Genomic DNA, 24,324 nt, shown 5'->3' on the forward strand with positions numbered 1-24,324 from the left:
GACACGTTCCCCATGTTTAATCCCCCTATTTCCATTGTTTCACATATCCTTTTTGAATTGGCAAGAGTAAAATGTTGTGTCAAGCTGACTTGCTAGAAGGAGCTAAAGTGAGCAAACTGACCCGATTGTCAGCCTGGCAGCACCTCCCCAGATGACCATTTCTCCACTCACATACTCAGTCACGAGTGAGGTTTTTGATGTGATGTGCTCAGCATATGAAAGAAAGTTACCTCCACGTAGTCTTTACCCCTCATACATGACAGTTCTAGTACTAAGTTTAACAAGAGTCATCAGAAGATGACATATCGCCCTGGGCCCCATGTATTTGAAAGAACAAATCATCTGACAGTTACTTGATGTTTATTAAGACCAAGTCTGAATCGTTTCCATGGAAATCATGAAAACTATAAATGCCATATATCTGTAAATAGCTATCGGCACCACTTCAAGATCCATCTCATATATCTGTTAAGATCTGTTAAGATCTGTTGAAAGATATGAACTGGTTTTCGAGTTGTGCTCTAGAACAAAGCCCCTGCCTCCAATTTGAGATTAAGTGTGAACTGTTTCCATGGAAACGGGGAAAAACAAAAATGCCAAAACTTTGAAAATAGCAAAAGGCAACACTTTGTGGTGTGCCTCAAGTATCTGCCAAGTTAACACAAGAGCTGGGAATGAGTGTTCAGCTTCCGATGTCTGAAGATAGCCCACTATCTGGGACAGAGCTCCTGACCCCAGACTTTGACCCTGACTTGCAACTTTTGGGACAAGGGAGTTTGATCTATTTTCTTCTGCAGATTGGATAACTTGAAATCACTACTGGATTCCACCTCATTGAAAGATGTTAACAGAGGCAGTAAGTTTGTGTCCAAGAGAAAGACAACAAAAAACTTTGTCCTGTTCTTACACAATGTTTAATAACTTTGTAAAATTATTAAACACTGATATCTTCAGTGGGTAAGTAATAAAATGAAATTGGTAATGGCTGCCAAATCAAACAATGCAGAAGACTTGGATTTGAAGGATTTTGAAGAGGAACAGAAATTACTTGTATTAGTGCTGTCTGATCTACTATATCTACTAGGGCAGATTTTGAATGTTTTTGAGAATAAGAAGCCACAGAAGATTTCCTCTTGTTAACACAACTACTGGTAGCATCCATCTTGATCCAATCATCAGGACTAAGACTACCTTGAGCACAAAAATACCCCTCGTTTGTCTATAGTACATGGAGCATCTTTGGGACAAGCTGCACACAAGACATAACGACTGAGATCCTATACATATTTCTGACACATTTCTGACAAACATTTGTCCTATAAGCAAGGGAAATAACACACACAATGAAAAGTAACAAAAATATCACATAAGTCAACAACTGCAATTGTTGCACCAACCAATGTGATTGTACGAACCAATCATTTAACTTGATCTTGATAAATTACAGATAATTCAACAAGTCACAGAAGAGAAACTTTGCCAAATTCTTTGATATGTCATGCTGGCAACACATACAGAAATATTTTGAGGTTTGAAAGGGCATGGTCTGACGTCTTGAATTAAGGGGAGATAATTCCACAGCTTTAGGGGCATAACCATAAGGGAACTATGACTTTTTTCTTTTATATTTTACTGCATGTGTCTGTGGTAACAACAGGTAAAAGGCAATCATAACACAGAGAAAATGTTTATAATTTAGGCAAAACAATATCAGTTTGTTTCATTTGTACAGTGAATGACCCGTGGTTTATTCAAATGTTTAAACTTTGTGCTGGTAGGGGTAACTGACACAATTTTTAAAGGAACACTTGACTAGATAGAAAGAGAGTACCATTCTATATGACAGGGAAGAGGAACACTAACTACCTCAGCCTGTCATTCTGTAGTAGTTTATCAATTTTACGTACTTACTCATTGAGTGGATTTATGTCTATGGATCTGGATCAGCAGATTCAACAGTAGTATGTTGGTCTGATATACCTACCCCGCAGTCTTGTTTCATATTTCTGGATCTGTTCCTTCTGTGATTCTACAGTGTTTTGAAGGTCTGAAGCTGTTGGCCGTTCCATTGGAAATTAGATTCAAAGCTTCATTTCTCTACAATACAAAAAAAGAAAAAAGTGCAATGACGTTTTCCATTTTGTATAAACATGTAGCTGTCAAAAAACAATGATCAATATGCCCCAAAGCAATGACACAAAATAGTGGTAACAAAATGGTATTCTGTTGTCCACATCTCAATTCTTTCAAAATGTCCCACATTCAAGATAATTGGGGAAAGAGGGTGAGATTACCATGATTGTAATAAACGCTGGTAATATTCACAAAATGGTATTCTACTATCCACATCTCACTTCTTTCCAAATGTCCCACACTCAAGATAATTGGGGAAGGACAGTGAGGTTATTGTGGATGTAAAAAACAAAGGTAATACATGCATTATCAAAATTATACCCAACATCCTTGTTTGATAATTTTAAGCATTATCTCTATCACACCATTGCCAGGATAGCTAGAGGGACTGTTATGTTCTGACAAGTCAAGTGTTGTCACAGTCAACAAAAACTTATCGAACACCCCCTTGTTTCTGGATATACATGTTTGTGACGACTGTGATACGACTGTGTTAGGATCACTGACACAACAATTAATGTTTCTATGTCATGGGCATTTGCGGATAATTCCTGACATCACACTTGGATTACTTGAAGACGTGAACTTTCTCTGGAGATTAGCTTTATGTTAATGTCCCAAGGCATGACAGCCATCAGGAAAATCACTTGTTTGCACAAATGTACGATCATACCCTTGGTTTTCTGATGTCAGCCATCTGGGGGACATGAAATGACCTAGAATGAAAGAATACGGCAACCCAAAACACCACATCTTGCACTAGCTATGTCTTGGACTTGGTAGGGCATACCAGGAACAAAAGATCTGACCACACTTGTATGAGCAATATTGTATCCTGCTTCACATGCCCATTGGGTCCTTCATGTCACAAGAATTACTGACTTCTTCCCAAACTGGACTGTTTTTCATAGCAAGAGTCATGATCCGTGTCTCTCAAGTCTTGAGATGTCCGGGTGAGTCAGGTAGATTTTGGAAAGGGCTTCTAATCCTTTCCTTCACTGCCATGTTCTTTCCCTGAGCAGTGTAAGTTATACCTGATTGTCCTGGCTGCTGCTTTGTCATGTGAAACCTGAATCTTTCTGCTGCAACAAGTCAATTTGGAACAAAATGTCCTTTTAAAAGCAGCAGAATTCCTTTCGTGGTTGGTTCTTGTCAGGAAAACACAAATTCTAAATAATCTCCTATGTTCTACATCCACAGAACTCAGCAAAAATTTGCCTTTGTTTAACAGAGTTGTCTTGATTATCAGGTGCCTCATGTGCAATCAGGAATTCTTCCTGTCTCTCTAAATAACATTCAGTGTCACCACTTTGAGTATTGAACTCTTCAAATAACAGCCTTGGTGTTGCCATTATGAAAATTAACATCTCTGACAATGTAGTTCCACAAACCTCGAAAACAAAATATATCCATTCTGTGTTTTGGTAATGATCCACTAACACGGACGCATTTGTACAATCGCTGTCCCTGAGTAACGTTGATAATATCACATGTTCAAGGTGGTGAACTGCAATTACTGTACAATACTGTTGCATTAGTTGTCTCACTAACGTGGGCCCGGGGTTCACATATTTATTCAGGTTTATTATAGTATGACAATCTGAGAAAAGTTAAGATGTCTGAACGGGGGCATCCTGCAAGGCTGATATTTGAACCCAATATGCATACAGATAGGTGGGCCAGGCCTTTGATGTCATTAATGCCAATTATTATTGTTGTGATAGTACAGGGGTGGTGTCAGCTCATGACGAGTTTAGCACTTACTGCATGCATATACTTTTCATGAGTGAATTCTAGCTCATGGTTTAATAATGAGATCACCACTTACTGCATATACCTCTCAAGAGAGAATTCTAGCTCATAGTTTTATTAGGAGATCACCACTTACTGCATATACTTGCCATATATCTGTAATCAGAAAAAGTCACCATTTCAACAACTATCTCCTATATCTGCTAAGATCTTTTTGAAAGGTATGAAATGGTTTTCGAGTTGTGTTCCAGAAACGAAGTCCAAAACGTGTTCATGGAACAGAGAATAAAATAAATCACAAAAACCTGTAAATACCAAAAGGCACCACTTAGGGCATCCTCGATATCTCCAGGGTATACGTTCCGATGAATCTCCACTATACCCTGGATGCATCTACGGCTCCCCGAAAAATTTATTACCTCCCTTTGCTGGCTTCGCATTCTCACAGTAGCCAATCGGCTAAGTTGCCGTTACAACTGAACTTGCCAGTGTCAACAATGACAGCGGTCGCAGCTGCGAAGATTTGTTCGCAGTGCAACTCAGGTTTGAGGGAAACCATACAGACACATTGATAGGTCCGACAATTTGAAAAAAAATATATATGCAAGAAATCCTTCTGCCTCTTTCAGAGAACCTGTGTATGGTTCGTGTTGAAAAGTTTAATCGGTAAGATAATTTAAAAAGCGAAAGTGGGTTGTGATTGGTTCGCTTAATTTCCCAGCGCATACACCTGATTGGATAAAAAGCCAGCCAAGGGAGGTAATAAATTTATCGGGCTTAGCTGTAGATGCATCCAGGATGCACCCAGTGGAGACTTATCGGAACGTATGCCCTGGAGATATCGAGGATGCACTTAGGGGTCTGCCACACATATTTAAAGTTTGTTTGATTCCATTTGAGACCGATGAATTGCTCACTAACACAAAATCATATAATTGCAACAAAACCAGATTTTGCACAGCCACATGAAATCGACAGACCAACTCTGATGATGTGTCTCATAATCTGGGATGCCCGAATAAAACAGTTGTTTAAGAAACGATCATCATTTTCTTGTCATCTCTCACTATTTTGTATGAGGGGGGGATGTGTGTGTGTGTGCTCTTGCTGGTAGAATAGCCAGGTGGGCAAGGTGCACGTGTGATTTGCTTGGCAAACCAGACATTTGTGACTGCAGTACCTGAAACAATGTGATTATCACACGACGCTAAGTCAATTATTTGCAAAGTATGTAACTTTTTTAAAAACAAAGGTGAAAGGGGTAGGCCTCAATATGCTTTAGCTAAGTATCGTTTATGAACCGCACGTGCTGTTGGGAAGTTAAAAACTATCTTCAAAAAGAGTACCTATTCAACCTGCACGGACACAACTGAGGGGACCATCTCAAACCCACACGATGTGAGAAAGTCGATTCATTTCAACAACAGATGGTTAGAAACGCCTTTAAGTCTCTATATAAACAAAATACCTTTGTGTCTCTGTGTATTCTGCAAAGCATATGGAGACAAATCATTCTTTGGTCATTTCAAAATAACAGTTATGGAAGTTGCTTCACAAATTTGGTTTCCGTTACAAAAAAAGTAGGCTCAGAAAATAGATGTGAACTGTGCGAGAGGTCTGATATTGTTCGACTAAGAAACCAGTGCTTACGCAAAATTCGAAAGAAACGTAGAGAGGGTTACGAGCCTGTATATTTGGACGAAACATGGGTCAATGCTTCCCATACTACAGGGACACAATGGTTCGCTAGCTCCTCTTCAGAGTCCTGTGCCAAAAAATTACCACTTGGCAAAGGAGAGCGACTGATTGTGCTCCATGCAGGTTGCAAGAGTCAGGGATTCCTACCTAGCTGCTCCCTAGTCATCAAGGTAAAATCTAAAGACAACCAAGTTTATCAGACCAAAATGAACGGGATGCTTTTCTTAGAGTGGCGTTCAAGTACCTAATACAAAGGCCCCAACATCTAACAGTAAGAAGGGGGACATGATGGAATGGTTGCAAAACAAATCGATGTTGTATCCAGAAAAAGCAACCAAACATGTTCTGTATGACATCATAAAGTCAAATAAAACCACACCTGTCTTTAAGGTTGATGAGTACCTTACAGAACATGGTCATCAGTTTTGCAATTGCCACTCTATCATTGCGATTTAAACTAGAACTCATTTGGGTATCATGAAATCGGATGTTGGAAGGCAAAATGTAACATTCAAACTTCAGGTATGTACAGACGATTGTTCAAGAGTCAATAGACACCATCACGCAGGAAACTTGGCAAAAGTGCGTTGAGAAAGTTGAGAATGAAATAGAAAGACATTATTGGGAGCAAAGGGACTGGACCATGCCACCATCAAGCCAGTCGTCATCTGGGTACACTCCGACGACAGCGACACTGATTTGGACAACAGCGAAATGTGACAAGAAAATGATGATCGTTGGTTAAACAACCATTTTATTCAGATGTCCCAAATTATGAGACACATCATCAGAGTTAGTCTGTCGATTTCATGTGGTTGTGCAAAATTTGGTTTTGTTGCAATTATATGATTTTGTGTTAGTGAGCAATTCATCGGTCTCAAATGGAATCAAACGGACTGTACCAAGTTTTACAGACAGATATTAAGAAACTCCGGAAACAAAACACACCTCTTACTTTTGAGACTTAGTCCGAAACGTTTCCATGGAAACTGAGAAACTAATAAATCACAAAAACCTGTAAATAGCCAAAGGCACCACTTTGGGATCTGCCACACATATCTACCAAGTTACACTGACAGATATTAATTAAGAAGTTTTTCTAAAATTATTGAACGGTTTAGGAGTTATGCTCCGGAAACTAAATGATCACGGACGGACAGAAAGATAGACGAGGTGTCGACTATATCCCCCCCTTATTACATGCCGGGGAGAAAATAATGTACACATATACACACCTTTCAGTATTATAATCATATACTGGTTAGCGACCAGTTATTGCCACGTACCAGTTATCGTCAACACCTGACTGTAGCGCTTGCGCAGACAGCTTTGCTTGAACTTCCGTAGTATCTGACACATTGACACATCCAAAAAACGACTGGTTACAAGACTTAACATTACAAATATGAATCCCTCGGAAGATGAGACCCAAACACGTCAGGGGATGTCACGTGACCATTAGTGTTTTGACATGAAATTTCATAAACGATGAGAATTGAATGAAAATCATCCAGGCTGTGTTGTGACTTGGCAATTCAGTTCATAAAAAGTGCAGATTGTAATTTGTCAGAACATACCAATAATGCCAACATTCAATCACATAACTTTGAATTGACCCAAATTTCACTCTCCATTTTATGGACTCTACAGATACCAAGCAGATGATACTGAGAAAATATAACTGTCAATTTTCGCCTTTATGTTTTTGCTTTTCCCCCGAGAAACCAAACACTGCAAAAATTGCAAACTACTACTTGAAATGTCAAGTTTGATAAGTTCAACCCCGCGGTTCAACCCCAGTTTATATCAGCATCCGTTAACATCCACAATGAGAGCTAGTTTCGGTCTTTTAATTTTTTTAAAAACAAATTCCAGTTATGAAACTTCTTCAATATGTCAAGGTTTGAAGCACAATAGTTTCATTACCAAGTTTATGTCAAATTAAATGAATAGCATAAAAAATGCAGAAATGTCAATGGGGTAGGGGGTGGGGGAGGTCACTTGCTGGTATTATTCACACAGTCAAAGGCTTTACAATTAGAGACTGTGCCATTCAAGAATCCAAATGACATTGACAGGTAGAATCTAAAATTGTTATATCCACGTCCTCCTTAAACTTCACGACGAACACACAGTTTCTCGACTGTACTTAACCACGGCGTCGAAAGGCATAAAATTAGATGAGATGGTGCCTTTACTAAATCAGAAGACATGTTTTCTGTTTCGTGTTTTCATGTACAGATACTCCCATTTACATAACCATGTACATTTCAAGCTGTCGTTCATGGCATATTTACCTCTTAGGCCAATTCGACGTGGCATAATGATTTGAACGATGGTGGATTTTGCTGCGACTGATCTTGTAATCTCGTATGTCAAGATAACTGCGACGTCGCATCTTGCTTGTTTTGTTAGAATCGATGTAGCAGACGTGTTCCTCAATAGTATAAAAAGGGGAACACTTGTGGGGGTTTCCAGGGATTTATTCCGGAGCTGGTGTTTGGGATATGGAGATCCAGGTAATGAACTAACAAAAAAGGCCCTGAATGATAAAATATACATAAATAACTACATGTCTTTCATATATGCAATACGTGTCATGTTAGGCATTCAGTATGATGAACACTGTACTATTGATATGTCTGATAACTGCCAGTCATGCAGATTTAAGACATGCACTTTGATCTTTACTCACATAAATGATAATTATAATTAAAAGTATATACAACTGCAATCTGAAAACAATACCTCACCTCGTATCAGGGACGCAGGCAGACTTGGACAACAGCTAATAATGTATCTCAGTGAACCTAAATAAACAAACTACTGCCTAAGTATGCTGCTTGTATTTAAGAAATACAGTTCGTTCTACCGCCATTATAGTTAAAGCAAAAACGTGCTTTAACGTTATAATAGTTCAGGGCGAAAGTGTGCTTTATTACACTATACATGGGGCACCCGTGGCGAGCCACCTCCTCGTGGTGGGTGCTGGGTAACGCAAAGAGGTCGCCGACACCCCCGTAGTGGACCCGGGGGTCTATTTGGTCCACCAACCCGTTTGCCGTGGGTTGCGTCCCTGTGTCGGTGGAGGAGGGGATCCTGGTGGTTGAGGGCAATGGGAGCAGGACCAGTGTTCCTGTTGCTCAACACACCACTTCGGCCCTGACTTCACCTAGGGTGGTACAATCGGCCCGATTCTATCAATCGGCTGGTCACGCCAAGCCCTGTGTATGGACTTATGTCATTACACAGTTTTAATTTGGAAAAGAGTTACTTTTGGACTTGGCACATTTGTTTATATAAAATGTTAAAGATCTTCATTATGATGTTTTGAACTTTGCCTAGAGTCTTATACCCAGAAGGCGGTGGCTCATGGGCCAATCTGGTGGATGTGTTATTTATAACTCTTCTGCTGGAGTATATCATCCGAGTATCCTTGGTGCTGCAAGTTGGAGACCCACTTGTTTTTAGCATTGTCCTTGTGATACTCCGTGGTGGGTGGGGAGCTCGGGTGATGAAAATATAAACAGTAAACATGGCTTATGAAACCCCAACTAAGAAAACCAAACGTCCTCTTGAAACTGATCCTATTAATGATGACATCCGACCGTCCAAATCAATTGATTTCTGGCCACGTTTTCTAGTGATTGAAACTATCGACAAGACACCTTTCAAGCTGAATCCTTTTGCAATATCTAAGGGTATTCAGTGTATTGCTGGAGAAGTAAAAAACATACGAAAGTTACGTTCAGGTGCGCTGCAGGTTGAATGCTCTAAAAGACAGCAATCAGCCAACCTTATGAGTACCGAATCATTCGTTGGCGTTCCAATTACGGTCTCTGCTCATAAGACCTTAAATACAAGCAAAGGCATCATCAGGGACCGCGATCGACTATTTGCTGAAATGTCAGAAATTGACATTTCATACGAGATGAAAGATCAAGGTGTGCTCTACGTAAACGCTTTTCGACCCGTAAAAACAATGAAACTGTTCCCACCAATACTTATCTCTTCTCCTTTTCGTCTCCGACAGCTCCAAAATCATTGAAGGCTGATTACTGCAACATCAAGGTTGACGTGTACATTCCCAATCTACTCAGATGTTTTAAATGCCAGAAGTACGGCCATGGCGTAAATACCTGTACATTGTCCGTTGTGTGTGCTCACTGTGGTGAGAAGTCACACACAACGGAAGATTGTACAAGTACCTTTAAAAAGTGCACCAACTGTTCAGGAAACCATTCATCTTTTTCAAAAGAATGCCCGATTTGGAAAGAACACACGGAAATTAACAAGATTAAATTTACACAAAACATCAGTTTCTCGGATGCCAAAAAACTTGTCAAGAGATCTGAGCTTCCAGACAGTTATGCTTCTGTAATCAAAACATCAACTGAATCCAGCCATAAACTATCTACTTTATCCACTAGCTGTCAAACAAATTTGACTTGGGTCAAATGTGATTCTCCCCAGATGGTATATCCCACCACATCGTCTCAAACTACGGAGTCACTTCCTAGTCATTCACAAAAGCAGTCAGAGTCTTCATCTGATCTTAAGCGATCCTCTCAGTAGCGTTCACAATCTAAATCGTCATGTGATACTCAGTCAGCTGTATCAAGCAAAAGTAAACTGAAGCATGAGGCCTCAAAAAAAAAACAAAGTGGAAGAGCCCCGAAAGGGTCGGAAAATAAAATACAGCTACACAACAGATATGGATCTCTGGAGGACATGGACGTATTTGAAAACGTCCATTCTAGGGCACATAGCCTGTCGCCCTCCAAAAAGGTGCGGGGTAGATCCCCAATAAATCCCCCCAAAAGATAGTTTCTTCTTATAATATTATACAATGGAATGGCAGAGGGCTAAATAATAATTTCAATGATTTACAGCTATTGATCCAGGACTATATTCCATCAGCAGTCTGTCTGCAGGAGACATATTTAAAGCAGACGGATACTTTTGACCTACGCCATTTCAATGCTTACCATTCTTTTTCACCCCCGGGCGAGAGGGCCACTGGAGGAGCTTCTATCCTTATAAACCAGAATATTATTCAGAGCCCTATTATTCTTAATACTGGTCTCCAGGCTGTTGCCGTGAGACTTACTTTACACGTTGCACACACACTATGCTCTTTATATATCTCACCGTCTTCAACGCTTCAGAAGACCGAACTTCAAAATTTGTATAACCAACTCCCGAAACCCTGTGTTATTATGGGAGACGTAAATGGCCACAACCCACTCTGGGGTGGTACAACTACAAATGCTAAAGGTAAAATACTAGAGGAGTTCTGTTCCGAAAATGATTTATGTATTTTCAATGATGGGTCGAACACACATCTACATCCTGGCACAGGAACATATTCAGCCCTTGATTTATCGGTTTGTGATTCAAGCCTTCTAAATGAATTTGAATGGTCAGTTCATGATGACCTCTGTGGGAGTGAAAATTTCCCAACATTACTAAAACCTGTGAATCCATCTGATGTTCCTCCATCATCAAGATGGAACTTCAAAAAGGCTAACTGGCGTTTATATGAAACTCTGTGTATTGACAGGCTTAAACCTGAACTTTTTGATAATGTTCCTGATGCTATTCAACGTTTTTGTGATGAAATGAATGTTATTGCTCATGAGTGTATACCAAAGTCCTCTGCAGTTCCACATATTCGCAAACCATGGTTCAATGATCAATGTAAACAAGCTAGAAAGGAACGGAAAAAGGCAGAACACTATTTCCGTCGACACCCCATGGTGCATAATTTGAATAAATTCAAGATTGTAAATGCTAAAGCACGGCATACTTTTAAACAAAGCAAACGCCAATCTTGGCAACGATATGTATCAAACATTAATTCACGTACACCAATATCTAAAGTCTGGAATATGATCCAAAAAATCCAAAGGGCTCCAAATCTAGTATTCGCCACCTTAAAGATGGAAACCAGTTATTAACTAATGAAACCGATATTGCTAATAAACTTGGTGAAACTTTGGCAAAACTTTCTTCCTCGTCAAATTATGAACCAAAGTTCCAAACATATCAAAAACAGCAAGAAAAGAAAACTATTAACTTTAATACAGATAATGGGGAAGACTATAATGAAACTTTTTCGTTACATGAGTTTCATACTGCTCTTGATCAGGCTCATGATACTGCTTCAGGAGCTGATAACATACATTATCAACTCCTGAAGCTCTTGCCAGATACATGCTTAGAGACGCTGTTACATATTTTTGATAATATTTGGACATCTGGACAATTTCCTTCGTCGTGGCGTGATGCTAGCGTTGTTCCCCTTCCTAAACCTGGACGTGATCATACGGATCCTTCCAATTATAGGCCAATTTCACTTACTAGCTGTGTTTGCAAGACCATGGAACGCATGATAAATAATCGACTTGTCTGGTACTTGGAAACAAATAACCTAATAACAGATATACAGTGTGGTTTCCGCAAAAACAGAAGTACAGTCGATCACTTAGTGCGTTTAGAATCTTTTGTTAAGAATGCCATAATTAATAAACAGCATGCTGTGTCTATCTTTTTTCATCTAGAAAAAGCATATGACACCACTTGGAAACATGGGATTTTAAAAGATTTACATGACTTCGGATTGCGAGGCCGATTGCCTCAATTTATAGCCAACTTTTTAAATGATAGACAATTTCAAGTTCGTGTGGGTTCTACCCTGTCTGATCATTACAGTCAGGATCAGGGTGTACCACAAGGCAGTATTTTGTCTGTTACACTTTTTAGCATCAAGATATACAGTTCATCAAAGGTTTTAAACGATTCAATTGATGGATCACTTTTTGTGGATGATTTTAACATTTCATGTCCAGGTAAAAACATGCATACTATTGAACGGCAACTGCAGTTGTGTCTGAACAAGATAAATAAATGGTGTTTGGAAAACGGCTTTAAATTTTCTAAGTCTAACACTAACTGTATACATTTCTGCCGTAAATACAAACCACATAAGGACCATGAACTGTATCTAAACGGCACACCTATTAAAGTTGTTAAAGAGGCCAAGTTTCTGGGTCTTATATTTGACTCCCACTTGACGTTCTTGCCACCTATGAAATCCCTTAAAGTTAAATGTTTGAAGGCACTCGACTTGTTAAAAGTTGTTTCCAATTCAAAATGGGGAGACGATCAAACCACCCTACTTCACTTATACAGATAACTCATTCGCTCCAAACTTGACTATGGTTCCATTGTATATGGTGGAGCCTGTAAAAGCAGTCTCAAAATGTTAGATTCTATCCATCATCAAGGTCTAAGATTATGTCTTGGAAAACATAAACGTAATGTTTCCACAGTGATCTTGGTTGTGTGGTGCAACTGCAAACCAAGAAACGGGATGTGACGAAGCAGTTTACTGTGGGAAACTGTACGAGGCGATGGCAACTGACATCCATCGTGACGTCGGTTACATTGTGACGTAATGCAAAAAAGTTCGGTTACGAGGGGGCAGACTTGAATGGCGCGGCGACGTCAACACATTGTGACGTAATGCAAAAAGTGCACATTATCGTCTGATAAAGTATTGATCTTTCGCCGACGCATGTTAGAGTGAGTGAGTGAGTTAATATTTAACGTCACATCGGCAATATTGCAGCCATATCGTGACGAGAACGATTAATTATAAAAATACAAATGAATTACTAGCACGGACATTTCAAAACCCTGTCAGCGAAGGACAGTAAAACTGACTAGAATATCACAGAATAGAATATAAAACTAGTGAATAGACCTAAAACAATGTATCTATAGAGGTCAGTACAATATAAAAATGAGCTATAGGTTGCCAACAACTGAAGGTAGATCACCATACTAAGGACCATGGGGACTTACAGTACATTTGCTTCCTGCATGGACCCTAGTTGGATTTACATCATCCCTTCAGCTATTAGCAATTTAGACAAATCTAGCCATAAAGTAAAAACACACTTATTCTACGATTAAAAGGCTGGAAAACTGAAATTTACTTCAAATGTTTCTGGATTTACGTACCCTCTCAGGAGGACAATTGTTTTACGGTACTTCAACCCCCTTTGAGGGTACAGCCACTAACGATTTGAGTTACAAATTTAATCTTCCAATTTTAAAATATCTATCTATTTACAGTTCAGTTAACAAATTCAATTCCTTTAAAAATGCAATAATTAAATGAGGACTAACATTGTTAAAAAGATCCTTCATAGTCTGTGAATTAAAATACTGACCCCTTGTGATGGAATACTCAACACAGTCAAGCAAGATATGCTTGACTGTGATTCTTTCATCACAAAGGATGCAGAACGGAGGATCCTCACCTTTCAAAAGGTATTCATGTGTATATCTGGTGTGGCCAATACGACATCACCGCATAATGACCTCTTCAAATCTGGACTGACAACCCAAGTAGGTGTAACCAATATACGGTTTTATTGCATGTAATTTATTTATACCCACTTGGGTGTCCCACTTCTTTTGCATCAGATCACGGATATAAGATCTAATAGTAGGTTTAAAATCTGAGTACGGAATACGAAGTGGTGTCACAGACTTGTTGAGTGCCGCCTTGGCAGCAAGATCGGCCATCACATTCCCAGAAATGCCCACATGGCTGGGTAACCAACAGAAGACGATGTCGTATTGGCCAGTAGCAAGATTATTATACAATTCAATAATTTCAGTTAAAAGTGGATGTTTACAAGAAATATTGTTAATAGCCTGAAGGCAAGAAAGAGAATCGGAATATGTTATATACTGTTTACGTTTCGGGTGTCTTTCAATATATGTTAGAGCTGTTAATATGGCGTTAGCTTCTGCTGTGAAAATAGAGCTGCAATCTGGTAATCTAGAAGATATTGTTCTGGATCCAATGACAGTGGCACAAGCAACTGCGCCACCATCCTTGGACCCATCTGTAAATAAGGATTTGTAATTGTTACATGTATGTTTCAATTGATTATATTGTTGTTTATACTGTAACTCATTCGTTTCTGATTTTTTAAATGTAGTTAATGTTAGGTCAAAATGAGGCCTAACCAACTGCCAAGGTGGAGAAGAAAGAAGACGGAAGGGAGCTATATTGTCCAGCTCAATACCAGCTGCAGCAATAAACGGCTTTATTCTGAACCCAAGAAGTGGAACAAGAGAAGACTTTTTGCTATATAAATCCTCATACAGAGGATTGAAGACACAGTTATATGCATTAGAGTATAGTTTTGTGATATATTGTAAAGATAATTTGATACGGCGTTGTGCAAGAGATGGTTCATCGGCCTCAACGTAAAGACTGTCAATAGGTGAAGTTCTGAAGGACCCAAGACAAAGTCTTAGACCTAGGTGATGGACAGAATCAAGAAGTTTAAGATTGCTTTTGCAGGCTCCACCATAGACGATGGAGCCATAATCAAGTTTAGAACGAACGAGTGATCGATATAGATGGAGAAGGGTAGCTTGATCCCCTCCCCATTTTGAATTTGAAACAACTTTCAACAAGTCAAGTGCTTTCAGGCATTTAGTTTTAAGTGCTTTAATATGTGGTAAAAAACTTAAATGTGAATCAAAGATTAGACCCAAGAATTTGGCTTCCTTCACAACTTTATTGGGCGTCCCATCTAGAGACAGTTCAGGGTCTTTACGTGGTTTGTATTTACGACAAAAATGTATGCAATTAGTTTTCGATTTGGAAAATTTAAAGCCGTTTTCAAGACACCATTTATTTATTTTGTTTAAACACAACTGCAATTGCCGTTCAATGGTATGCATATTTTTCCCACGACAAGAAATATTAAAATCATCCACAAATAACGATCCATCAATTGAATCGTGTAAAACTTTACATAAACTGTTGATCTTGATGCTAAAAAGAGTGACAGACAAAATACTGCCTTGTGGAACACCCTGATCCTGATTGTAATGATCAGACAGGGTAGAACCCATACGGACTGGAATTGTCTGTTATTTAAAAACTTGGTTATAAATTCTGGCAAACGGCCTCGCAACCTGAAGTCATGTAAATCTCGTAAAATGCCATATTTCCAAGTAGTGTCATATGCTTTTTCAAGATCCAAAAAGATAGACACAGCGTGCTGGTTGTTAGTTAGTGCATTTTTCACAAATGACTCTAAACGTACTAAGTGATCGACAGTACTTCTGTTTTTACGGAAACCACATTGTATATCAGTTATAAGGTTATTTGTTTCCAAGTACCAAACAAGTCGATTATTTGTCATGCGTTCCATGGTCTTGCAAACACAACTAGTTAATGAAATCGGACGATAATTGGATGGATCCGTATGATCACGTCCAGGTTTAGGTATTGGTACTACTATGGCGTCACGCCATGAGGGAGGGAAGTTACCCGATGTCCAAATATCATCACAAATATGTAGGAGAGTTTCTAGGCAGGATTCTGGTAAGTGCTTCAGGAGTTGATAATGTATGTTATCAGATCCTGTAGCAGTGTCATGAGCTTGATCAAGGGCAGTATGGAGTTCATAATTAGAAAAGGTTTCATTATAATCTTCCCTATTATCAGAATTGAAATTAATAGTTTTCTTTTCTTCTTGTTTTTGATATTGCTGGAATTTTGGTACATAATTTGAAGAGGAAGAGTGTTTAGCAAGGGTTTCACCTAGTTTATTAGCAATATCTGATTTATCAGTAAGCAATTGATCTCCATGTTTAAGATGATGGATAGTAGATTTAGTACCTTTACCTTTAATTTTCTGGACCATGTTCCATACCTTGGACATGGGTGTCCGAGAATTTATTTTGGATACGTAAATTTGCCAATATTTGCATTTGTTCTCTTTAAAAGTACGCCGTGCTTTAGCATTTAAAATTTAAAATTTATTTAAATTATGCACCATGGAATGGCGACGGAAATAATGTTCGGCCTTTTTCCTTGCCTTTCTAGCTTGTTTGCATTCATCGTTGAACCATGGTTTTCGAATATGTGGAACTGCAGAGGAATTTGGCATACACTCATCAGCTATGGAGTTCAGTTCATTAAGAAAGGATTTAATAGCATCGGGAACGTCAATAAAACGTTCAGGTTTACGTTCAGCACACACTGTCTCATATAAAACCCAGTTAGCCTTTTTAAAATTTCGTCTTGATGATGGAGGAACATCGGATGGAGTAACAGCTTTTAATACAGTAGGAAAATGGTCACTTCCACAAAGGTCATCGTGGACTGACCATTCAAATTCATTTAGTAGTTCTGAATTTGTCAATGATAAGTCAAGAGCAGAATAGGTCCCTGTACCAGGGTGTAAATATGTGTTGGAATCATTATTATAAATACATAAATCATTGTCAGAACAAAAGTCCTCCAACAATTTACCTTTAGCGTTTGTAGTTACACTACCACAGAGAGTGGGTTGTGCCCATTTAGATCTCCCATTATAATACAGGGCTTCGGGAGTTGGTCATATAGAGCTTGAAGATCAGTTTTGGCAAATGTCGAAGATGGCGAAATGTATAGAGAGCATAGCGTAAACGCTACATGTAAAGAAATTCTCATTGCAACAGCCTGCATACTAGTATTAAGTGAAACAGGGCTTTGAATAACGTTTTGTCTGACTAGAATGACGGATGACCCGCCAGTGGCTCTATCACCCGGAGGCGAAAAACAATGATACGCATTAAACTGACGAAGGTCAAATGTATCTGTTTGTTTTAAATATGTCTCTTGGAGACATAACGCTGAAGGTGTAAAATCCTGGACTAATAGCTGTAATTCATGTAAATTAGTCCTCAATCCTCTGCAGTTGGAATAAACTATCTTTTGGGGGGATTTATGGGGAATCTACCCCGCACTCTTTTGGAGGGCGACAAGCTATGTGCCCTAGAATGGACGTTTTCAGAAACGTCCATGTCTTCAAGAGACCCGTATTTATTGAACAGTTGAATTTTGTTCTGTGATCCTTTAGGAGCTCTGCCACTTTGTTGTTTTGAAGCATCAGGCTTTGGCTTCGGTTTACTTTTCACCGTTTGTTGATTATCAGCTGTCGATTGAGACTTTGAGTGTGACTGAGATGATGATTGGTGATCAGAAGAAGACTTTGAGGCACTAGGAAGAGATGCCTCAATCTGTGATGATATAGCAGGGTACAAAAGCTGTGGAGAATCACAATTTACCCAAGTCAAGGTAGTTTGGCAGCCTGTGGTTGATGTTGTTTTAGAGCTAGACCCCGATAATGTTTTTGCTATTGTAGCATAACTTTCTGGAAGATCAGATCTCTACCAATTTGTTTTTGCCTCAGAAAAAGAGATGTTTTGAGTAAATTTTATTTTGTTGATCTCCATTTGCTCTTTCCAAATAGGACGATGTTTAGAAAATGAGGAATGGTCGCCTGAGTAGTTGGTGCATGTTTTAAAAAATCACTGTCATAATCTTCTGTTGTGTGTGTCATAGACAACAGACAATGTGCTGGTACTTACACCGTGTCCATATTTCCGGCATTTTAAACACCTGAGCGGGTTGGAAATATAGGTGTCAACTTGAATGTTACAGTAGTCTGCCGTCACTGATTTGGGTGCATTTGGAGAGGAAAAAGTAAACAGATACGTATTTGTTTTGATGGTTTCGTTGTTTTTCCGAGTTGAAAACCGAGTTGACATAAAGCACACCTTGATCCTTCATTTCTGATACTATATCAAGGTCCGATTTACTTGTGTTCAAGGTTTTGTGAGCAGAGATCGTGCATCCACAGGAATACCTTGAATATATTTGGATACAACAAAGGGGTTAAACTTTAACGGTGTCTTGTCAGGTGTCTCAATCACAAGAAACGCGACCAATACTCAATCGATGCAGACGGTCTATGGTCGGTATCAACAGGGTCAATATCAAGTGGACGTTTTGGGGTTTTTTTGTTGGGATTTCATAAGCCATGGCTAATGTAATATGGCTCATCATCCGAGCTCCCCACCCACCACGGAGTATCGAGCCCGGTTCTTCGGCGTGACGAGCGAACGCTTTAACCACGAGGCTACCCAACCGCCCCTGAATTTCGGCATGAAAGATATATCCTGGTATTTACTTTATGTGTGTATGTATGTATGTATGTATGTATGTATGTATGTATGTATGTATGTATGTATGTATGTATGTATGTGTCTATGTGTGTGTGTGTATGTGTCTGTGTGTGTGTGTGTGTGTCTGTCTGTCTGTGTATGTGTCTGTGTGTGTGTGTGTGTGTGTATGTATCTTTACGCCAGTTTCATAGTTAGCAGGATTCTGACAGTGGCGGAAGGAAGTAGTACAACACAGGCTGGATATAGTCTCCACTAAATAGCTCGTGGAGTATTCCTGGCAACGGGTCTTCACAACACATGTATACGTTTACAATAGCTAATGATAAAGGACGATTATGTCATTTCGACAATGAGTACTTATAAATTTCATGCTCACATGTTCAAAGATATGAAAATGTAAGCATGAAATTTCAAGGTATTGAATAACTTCTTGAAAACTATTATCTGTAGTGATGGGAATAGACATACAACGTAGGAGAAAAAAAATCCCTGAAACCGGGAGTATGGTTTGTATGGGAAAACTCTGATCCCGCAGAAAACGTTGATCTGCAGTAAATGCGTACATGCGTAGGGCGTAGAACGTGACCATATCGTACCGTAGAGTAAGAAGCGAGCCGATTTCAAGAACTTTAATATGATAAAAACATAAAAATGTATGTCTGATAATATCACATAGATTGCAATACGTACTCACTATATGACAAACGTGAACACAACGAATCAATGACCGGAGAAGACACAACATAACTACTAACATACCTCACATAAACAAGAACGTCCTTGAGAAGTTCACGTACGCAGTTCACGTTGAGAGTCAAAACCACAGAGTTCACAGAGGTACTGTAAGTCCCCATGGTCCCTGGTATGGTGATCTACCCTCTGTTGTTAGCGATCCATGGCCTGTTTTTATATTGTACTGTCCAAATAGTCATACTATAATTTTTTAAGTTTCCACGCTAGTTTTAATACCAACTGTGATAATCTAGTGGTTTTACTGTCCTTCGTAGACAGGGTATTCATAATATGCATATATATTCTTTTTTGTCATGTATGTTCTCGTCACGGTATGGCTGCAATATTGCCGATGTGACGTTAAATATTAACTCACTCACTCACTTACCTTGCAAGTTCTCTGTGGGGATTGTCTGATTTCACCATGAAGGACTCCAAATCTACGCTTCAGTTGGCCAATTCCACGCTCAACACAACTCCTTGTGATCTTGTGTGCTCTGAAAATAATTGTCTTAATATCAAAATATATCAAAATAAATTTGGTTCACACCAGTTTAAAAAAAAAACATGAATGGGGTTAATAATGATATCATTGTATTTATTTAGTGCCTAATATGCTTCATAGAGATGCTCAGTGGGACTGTAGCAACATTGGGAAAGGAAATAGTTCACACAGCTTTACAGAAGAGAAGCATGAATTGATAGGTGTTAAGTAGATATGTAAGAGTTTGGGTTCCTTAATCTTCTTATGTTATTTGAATTCAATTTTACTGAAAAATATTCAGGTATATTATTGTCAGAATGTGCATTATCATGAAAAAAAAAACTAGAAAAAGTTGAAGATAGATCCAAATTACTTTGATGTGATCTGATCAGTGTTTTGTGTCAGTGCCAAATTAATGTTCTTACATTGAAACACATTATTATCAAATTATTATTATTCAAATGATTATGATAAAAAATATGATCATCTGTTGGGTATATACTTGCATGAAACGCAAAGGCTTAATTTGGTTATTTTTTTTCCGTATTACGTGTATCTAATTATGATCGCAAGTTTTTACAAACTAGCAAGGGAGGTTACTCCAACATGTTGTGGATAGTTCTTACCGGTTGTAGCGTGCCTGGCTGCCGGGTTCTGGGCGAAGGAATGGAGTAAGCAGCCAACGTTTAGACGGATAACCACTATCACCGAGAAGGTGACACCCAGCTGGCAAGTTGTTGCTCTCCATTAAACGGAAGAGAGGATTCTTGAGTCGTGTGTGGACCCAGGCCAGCGTGCCACGATGTCAATGATACGGTCGAAGGGATCGAACACTACCTGAAAAATACAAATCCACGACAAGTTTACAAATTTCTTACAACCAAATCGACGATTCAAAATTTTGTGAGATTATTTGGAAATAAGCTTTGAGAACACAAATATATGAATCTGTGAAGAAAATACCTGTGTGTTTATGCTGTGGTAGTGATGTCGATTGACGTAAACATCCTCATTTACAGTTGGTGCCTGTATTTGTATATGCGTGCCGTCAATGACGCCGATCACCCCTGGGAAGTTCGCCGTACGGTGAAACTCCACCTTGTTGCGTTGACACTCTGCGGGACTGGGAAAATGTATAAACCGTGCCACCATGGCAGGTGCGGACAAGGCTTCAACAGTCGTGTATATCGCACGTAAAACGCTCGGTTGACTCAACCCGTGATCATCCCCATTACACAATTGAAACTTGCCTGTTGCCAGAAACCTCAAAGTTACTAAGAGCTTTGTTGTTGCATCAATAGCATGATTCCGTCCAGTCAGTGGCTGTATTTGTGCTCCAATAAGTTGCAATAAAAACCTAATACCTTGTTGATTCAGTCTGTATCTTCTAAGTAATTCCTCATCATTCATGTCATTGAATCTGTTGGTTCTTGGTAAATATACACGCTGTGCGGCTGCCATTTTGGATAGACTTAAGTTTAAATCCTATATTTAAGCCTACATGGGTGCAGACTTAAGAACTAAGTCAAAAAACAACAAGACTCAAGTCTAAAACTTTTATTGAATATGACTAAGAATAAAGAAGTGATTTAAGACAAAACTTAAGTTTTTCAATGAAAACTTAAGTCATTTTTATAGACTTAAGTTTATTTTATGACTTAAGACTTTTATAGAATACCGCCCCGGATCTCTTTACCAGTTTTTTTGCCTCAGAGAAAGAGATATTTTGAGTAAATTTGATTTTGTTTATCTCCATTTGTTCTTTCCAAATTGGACAATGTTTAGAAAATGAAGAATGGTCGCCTGAACAGTTGGTGCATTTTTTAAATTCACTGTCACAATCTTCTGTTGTGTGTGTCTTCTCACCACAATGAGCACACGCAACAGACAACGTGCAAGTACTAACACCATGACCACACTTCTGGCATTTAAAACACCTTAAAGGATTGGGTATATAGGTGTCTACATTGATGTGACAATAGCCTGCCTTTACTGATCTGGGAGCTGTTGGAGAGGAAAATGAAAACAGGTACGTATTTGTCTGAATGGTCTCCTGGTTTTTCCGTGTTGTAAAACGCTTAACATATGTGACCCCTTGATCTTTCATTTCTGAAACAATATCAAATTCAGACATGTCGGTGAATAATCCATCTCTATCCCTGATGATTCCTTTGCTTGTGTTAAGTGTCCTGTGCGGAGATACCGATACTGGAATGCCGACGAATGTGGTGGTGAGTGAGTGAGTTTAGTTTTACGCCGCACTCAGCAATATTACAGCTATATGGCGGCGGTCTGTAAATAATCGAGTCTGGACCAGACAATCCAGTGATCAACAACATGAGCATCGATCTGCGCAGTTGGGAACCGATGACGTGTCAACCAAGTCAGCGAGCCTGACCACCCGATCCCGTTAGTCGCCTCTTACGACAAGCTTAGTCGCCTTTTATGGCAAACATGGGTTGCTGAAGGTCTATTTCTGCAACCCATGCTTGCCATAAAAGGCGACTCAGCTTGTCGTAAGAGGCGACTAACGGGATCGGGTGGTCAGGCTCGCTGACTTGGTTGACACAGGTTAGTTGTCTGTTGTTTTCTGTTGCACTCGACGAGCAGTGCACCTGAACGCAAACGTCTGATATTTTTAACGTCACCAGCAATTCCTTGTATCCCTTTCTGTATCGCAAAAGTGTTCAACTTAAGTCTGTCTCAATCGCGACAAAACGTGGCCAGTAATCAATGGAAGTGGACAGTCCTTGGTCGTTATCATCTGGGTCATTGTCAAGTGGACGTTTTTTCTTGGTAATGGGGATTTGAGAAGCCATGGTTATGGTTGAATAGTTCATCATCCGAGCTCCCCACCCACCACAGAGTATCACAAGGACAATGCTAAAAACAAGTGGGTCTCCAACTTGCAGGACCAAGGATACTCGGATGATATACTCCAGTAGAAAAATTAAAAGATTAATGATACTACCAGATTGGCCCATGAGCCTCCGCCTTCTGTCATACGACTCTAGGCATTAATAAACAGTAACTTTTTCAAATTCTGTTTCAAAATTCGCCAAGGCTAAAAAATATAAATATACAATTCTCAAATGTTTGTGCAACACTACAGAGTTGTAGCACAGGGCTTGGCGTGACCAGCCGATTGATAGAATCGGGCCGATTCTACCACCCGTCTAGGTGAAGTAAGGGCCCAAGTGGTGTGTTGAGCAAAAGGAACACGAGTCAGGCTCCCAGTACCCTCAACCACCAGACAACCGTCCTCCACCGACACGGGACGCAACCCACGGCGAACAGGTTGCCCAATTTGGTCGCCTCTTACGACCAGCAGTGGGGTTCAAAGGACACATTCTGTCCCGGGTCCACACGGGATTGTTGAAATAGTCTATTGTTCATCAAGACTAAGCGTTATCAAAACACTAACTCAAATCAGCCAAATAATCCCACTAGTGGTATCCTCTTTGGACTATTTATTTATTTTAAGAGTTAGTTATTTATTTTAAGAGTAAGAGGATTAAAAGGTATGCTCAACTGGGTTTGGTCGTTTAACTAATCCCACACAGCCATCACCAGCAGAGGGAATGATTTACACATCTCATTTTTTTTGCTTAATTATTATTATAAATTTTTTATTGATAAAAAATGAAATGGGATTGTGAACAGCTTTACAGTTTATATCGATTATGATTGTTATATCGACCATACAACATACAATACAAAATATAAATGCAGCATGTGTTGTCACATATGTATATAAATTTGAATTACAAACATGGGTAAAGCTTGAAGACAATCTTATACGGAAAAAGTGAATTATCTGATCTTAATAATCTGTCCATCTTAAGATCTGCCTACCTCTTCGTCACTGCTTCTTTTAGATTTGATACTAAATATGATTGAAGAATTAACCATATGGTTTGTCATATGATAATCTTGTATTAGAACTTTGGTTATTTACCTTTGTAAAGTGCATTCCACACATACAAACTACTTGTATTAATATAGAGCATTTATGACAATGGTATTGGTAAGATAATTATTTTTGGTGTCTTGATGGTAAAATTGTGGATGCTCACCGAAGTAACCATAGACTTAAGACAAAAAACATCTTCAAGCAGAAGGGAAGACCATGACAGAGTATGGAAAAGTTTTTTCCCATCTTGTTGAGTCAGTTGTGTATGAAGTGAACAAGTGAACTATCACTGTTGACACTGATGATGTATGATTGTGTAGCACTTTAAGAATTTCTTATATTTACGCAGTTACCAAATGCAAAGAAGAGTGTACAGTTATGTAAGTTATGTTTTATGTATGAATGATAAATCAAACATTTATGTACGCCGAACATAAACAAACAAATGATAGACCGGCACGCACCATTTAAATATTCTGTAACATACTTCTTGTAAATGATTATGTAAATCTTGTTACACAATGATTTTTATTAATTCATTTGGGTATTTCCTCCAATC

The 24,324-nt window shown here is 39.0% G+C and overlaps 1 protein-coding gene and 1 pseudogene across 2 annotated transcripts in view; both read right to left on the reverse strand.

Annotated features, from left to right (window-relative positions):
* Positions 1-8,548, reverse strand: part of LOC137293678 (GRIP and coiled-coil domain-containing protein 1-like) — an 88,858-nt gene extending 80,310 nt beyond the window's left edge. The window contains exons 1-2 of one of the 2 annotated variants that reach the window (XM_067824374.1): positions 8,337-8,548; positions 1,985-2,097 (exon numbers count right to left, since the gene is read on the reverse strand). In XM_067824374.1, coding sequence (XP_067680475.1) covers positions 1,985-2,069 — 85 coding nt within the window. In that variant the 5' untranslated portion in view covers positions 2,070-2,097; positions 8,337-8,548. Of the gene's footprint in view, positions 1-1,984; positions 2,098-7,880; positions 7,960-8,336 lie in introns of those variants that run through there. The other variant, XM_067824373.1, reaches the window with a different exon arrangement.
* A 9,099-nt stretch (positions 8,549-17,647) lies between these two features.
* Positions 17,648-21,313, reverse strand: LOC137295281 (putative nuclease HARBI1; annotated as a pseudogene).
* Between the last annotated feature and the right edge of the window lie 3,011 nt (positions 21,314-24,324).

The sequence above is a fragment of the Haliotis asinina genome, chromosome 8, assembly GCF_037392515.1.
Source record: "Haliotis asinina isolate JCU_RB_2024 chromosome 8, JCU_Hal_asi_v2, whole genome shotgun sequence".
NCBI lineage: Eukaryota > Metazoa > Mollusca > Gastropoda > Lepetellida > Haliotidae > Haliotis > Haliotis asinina.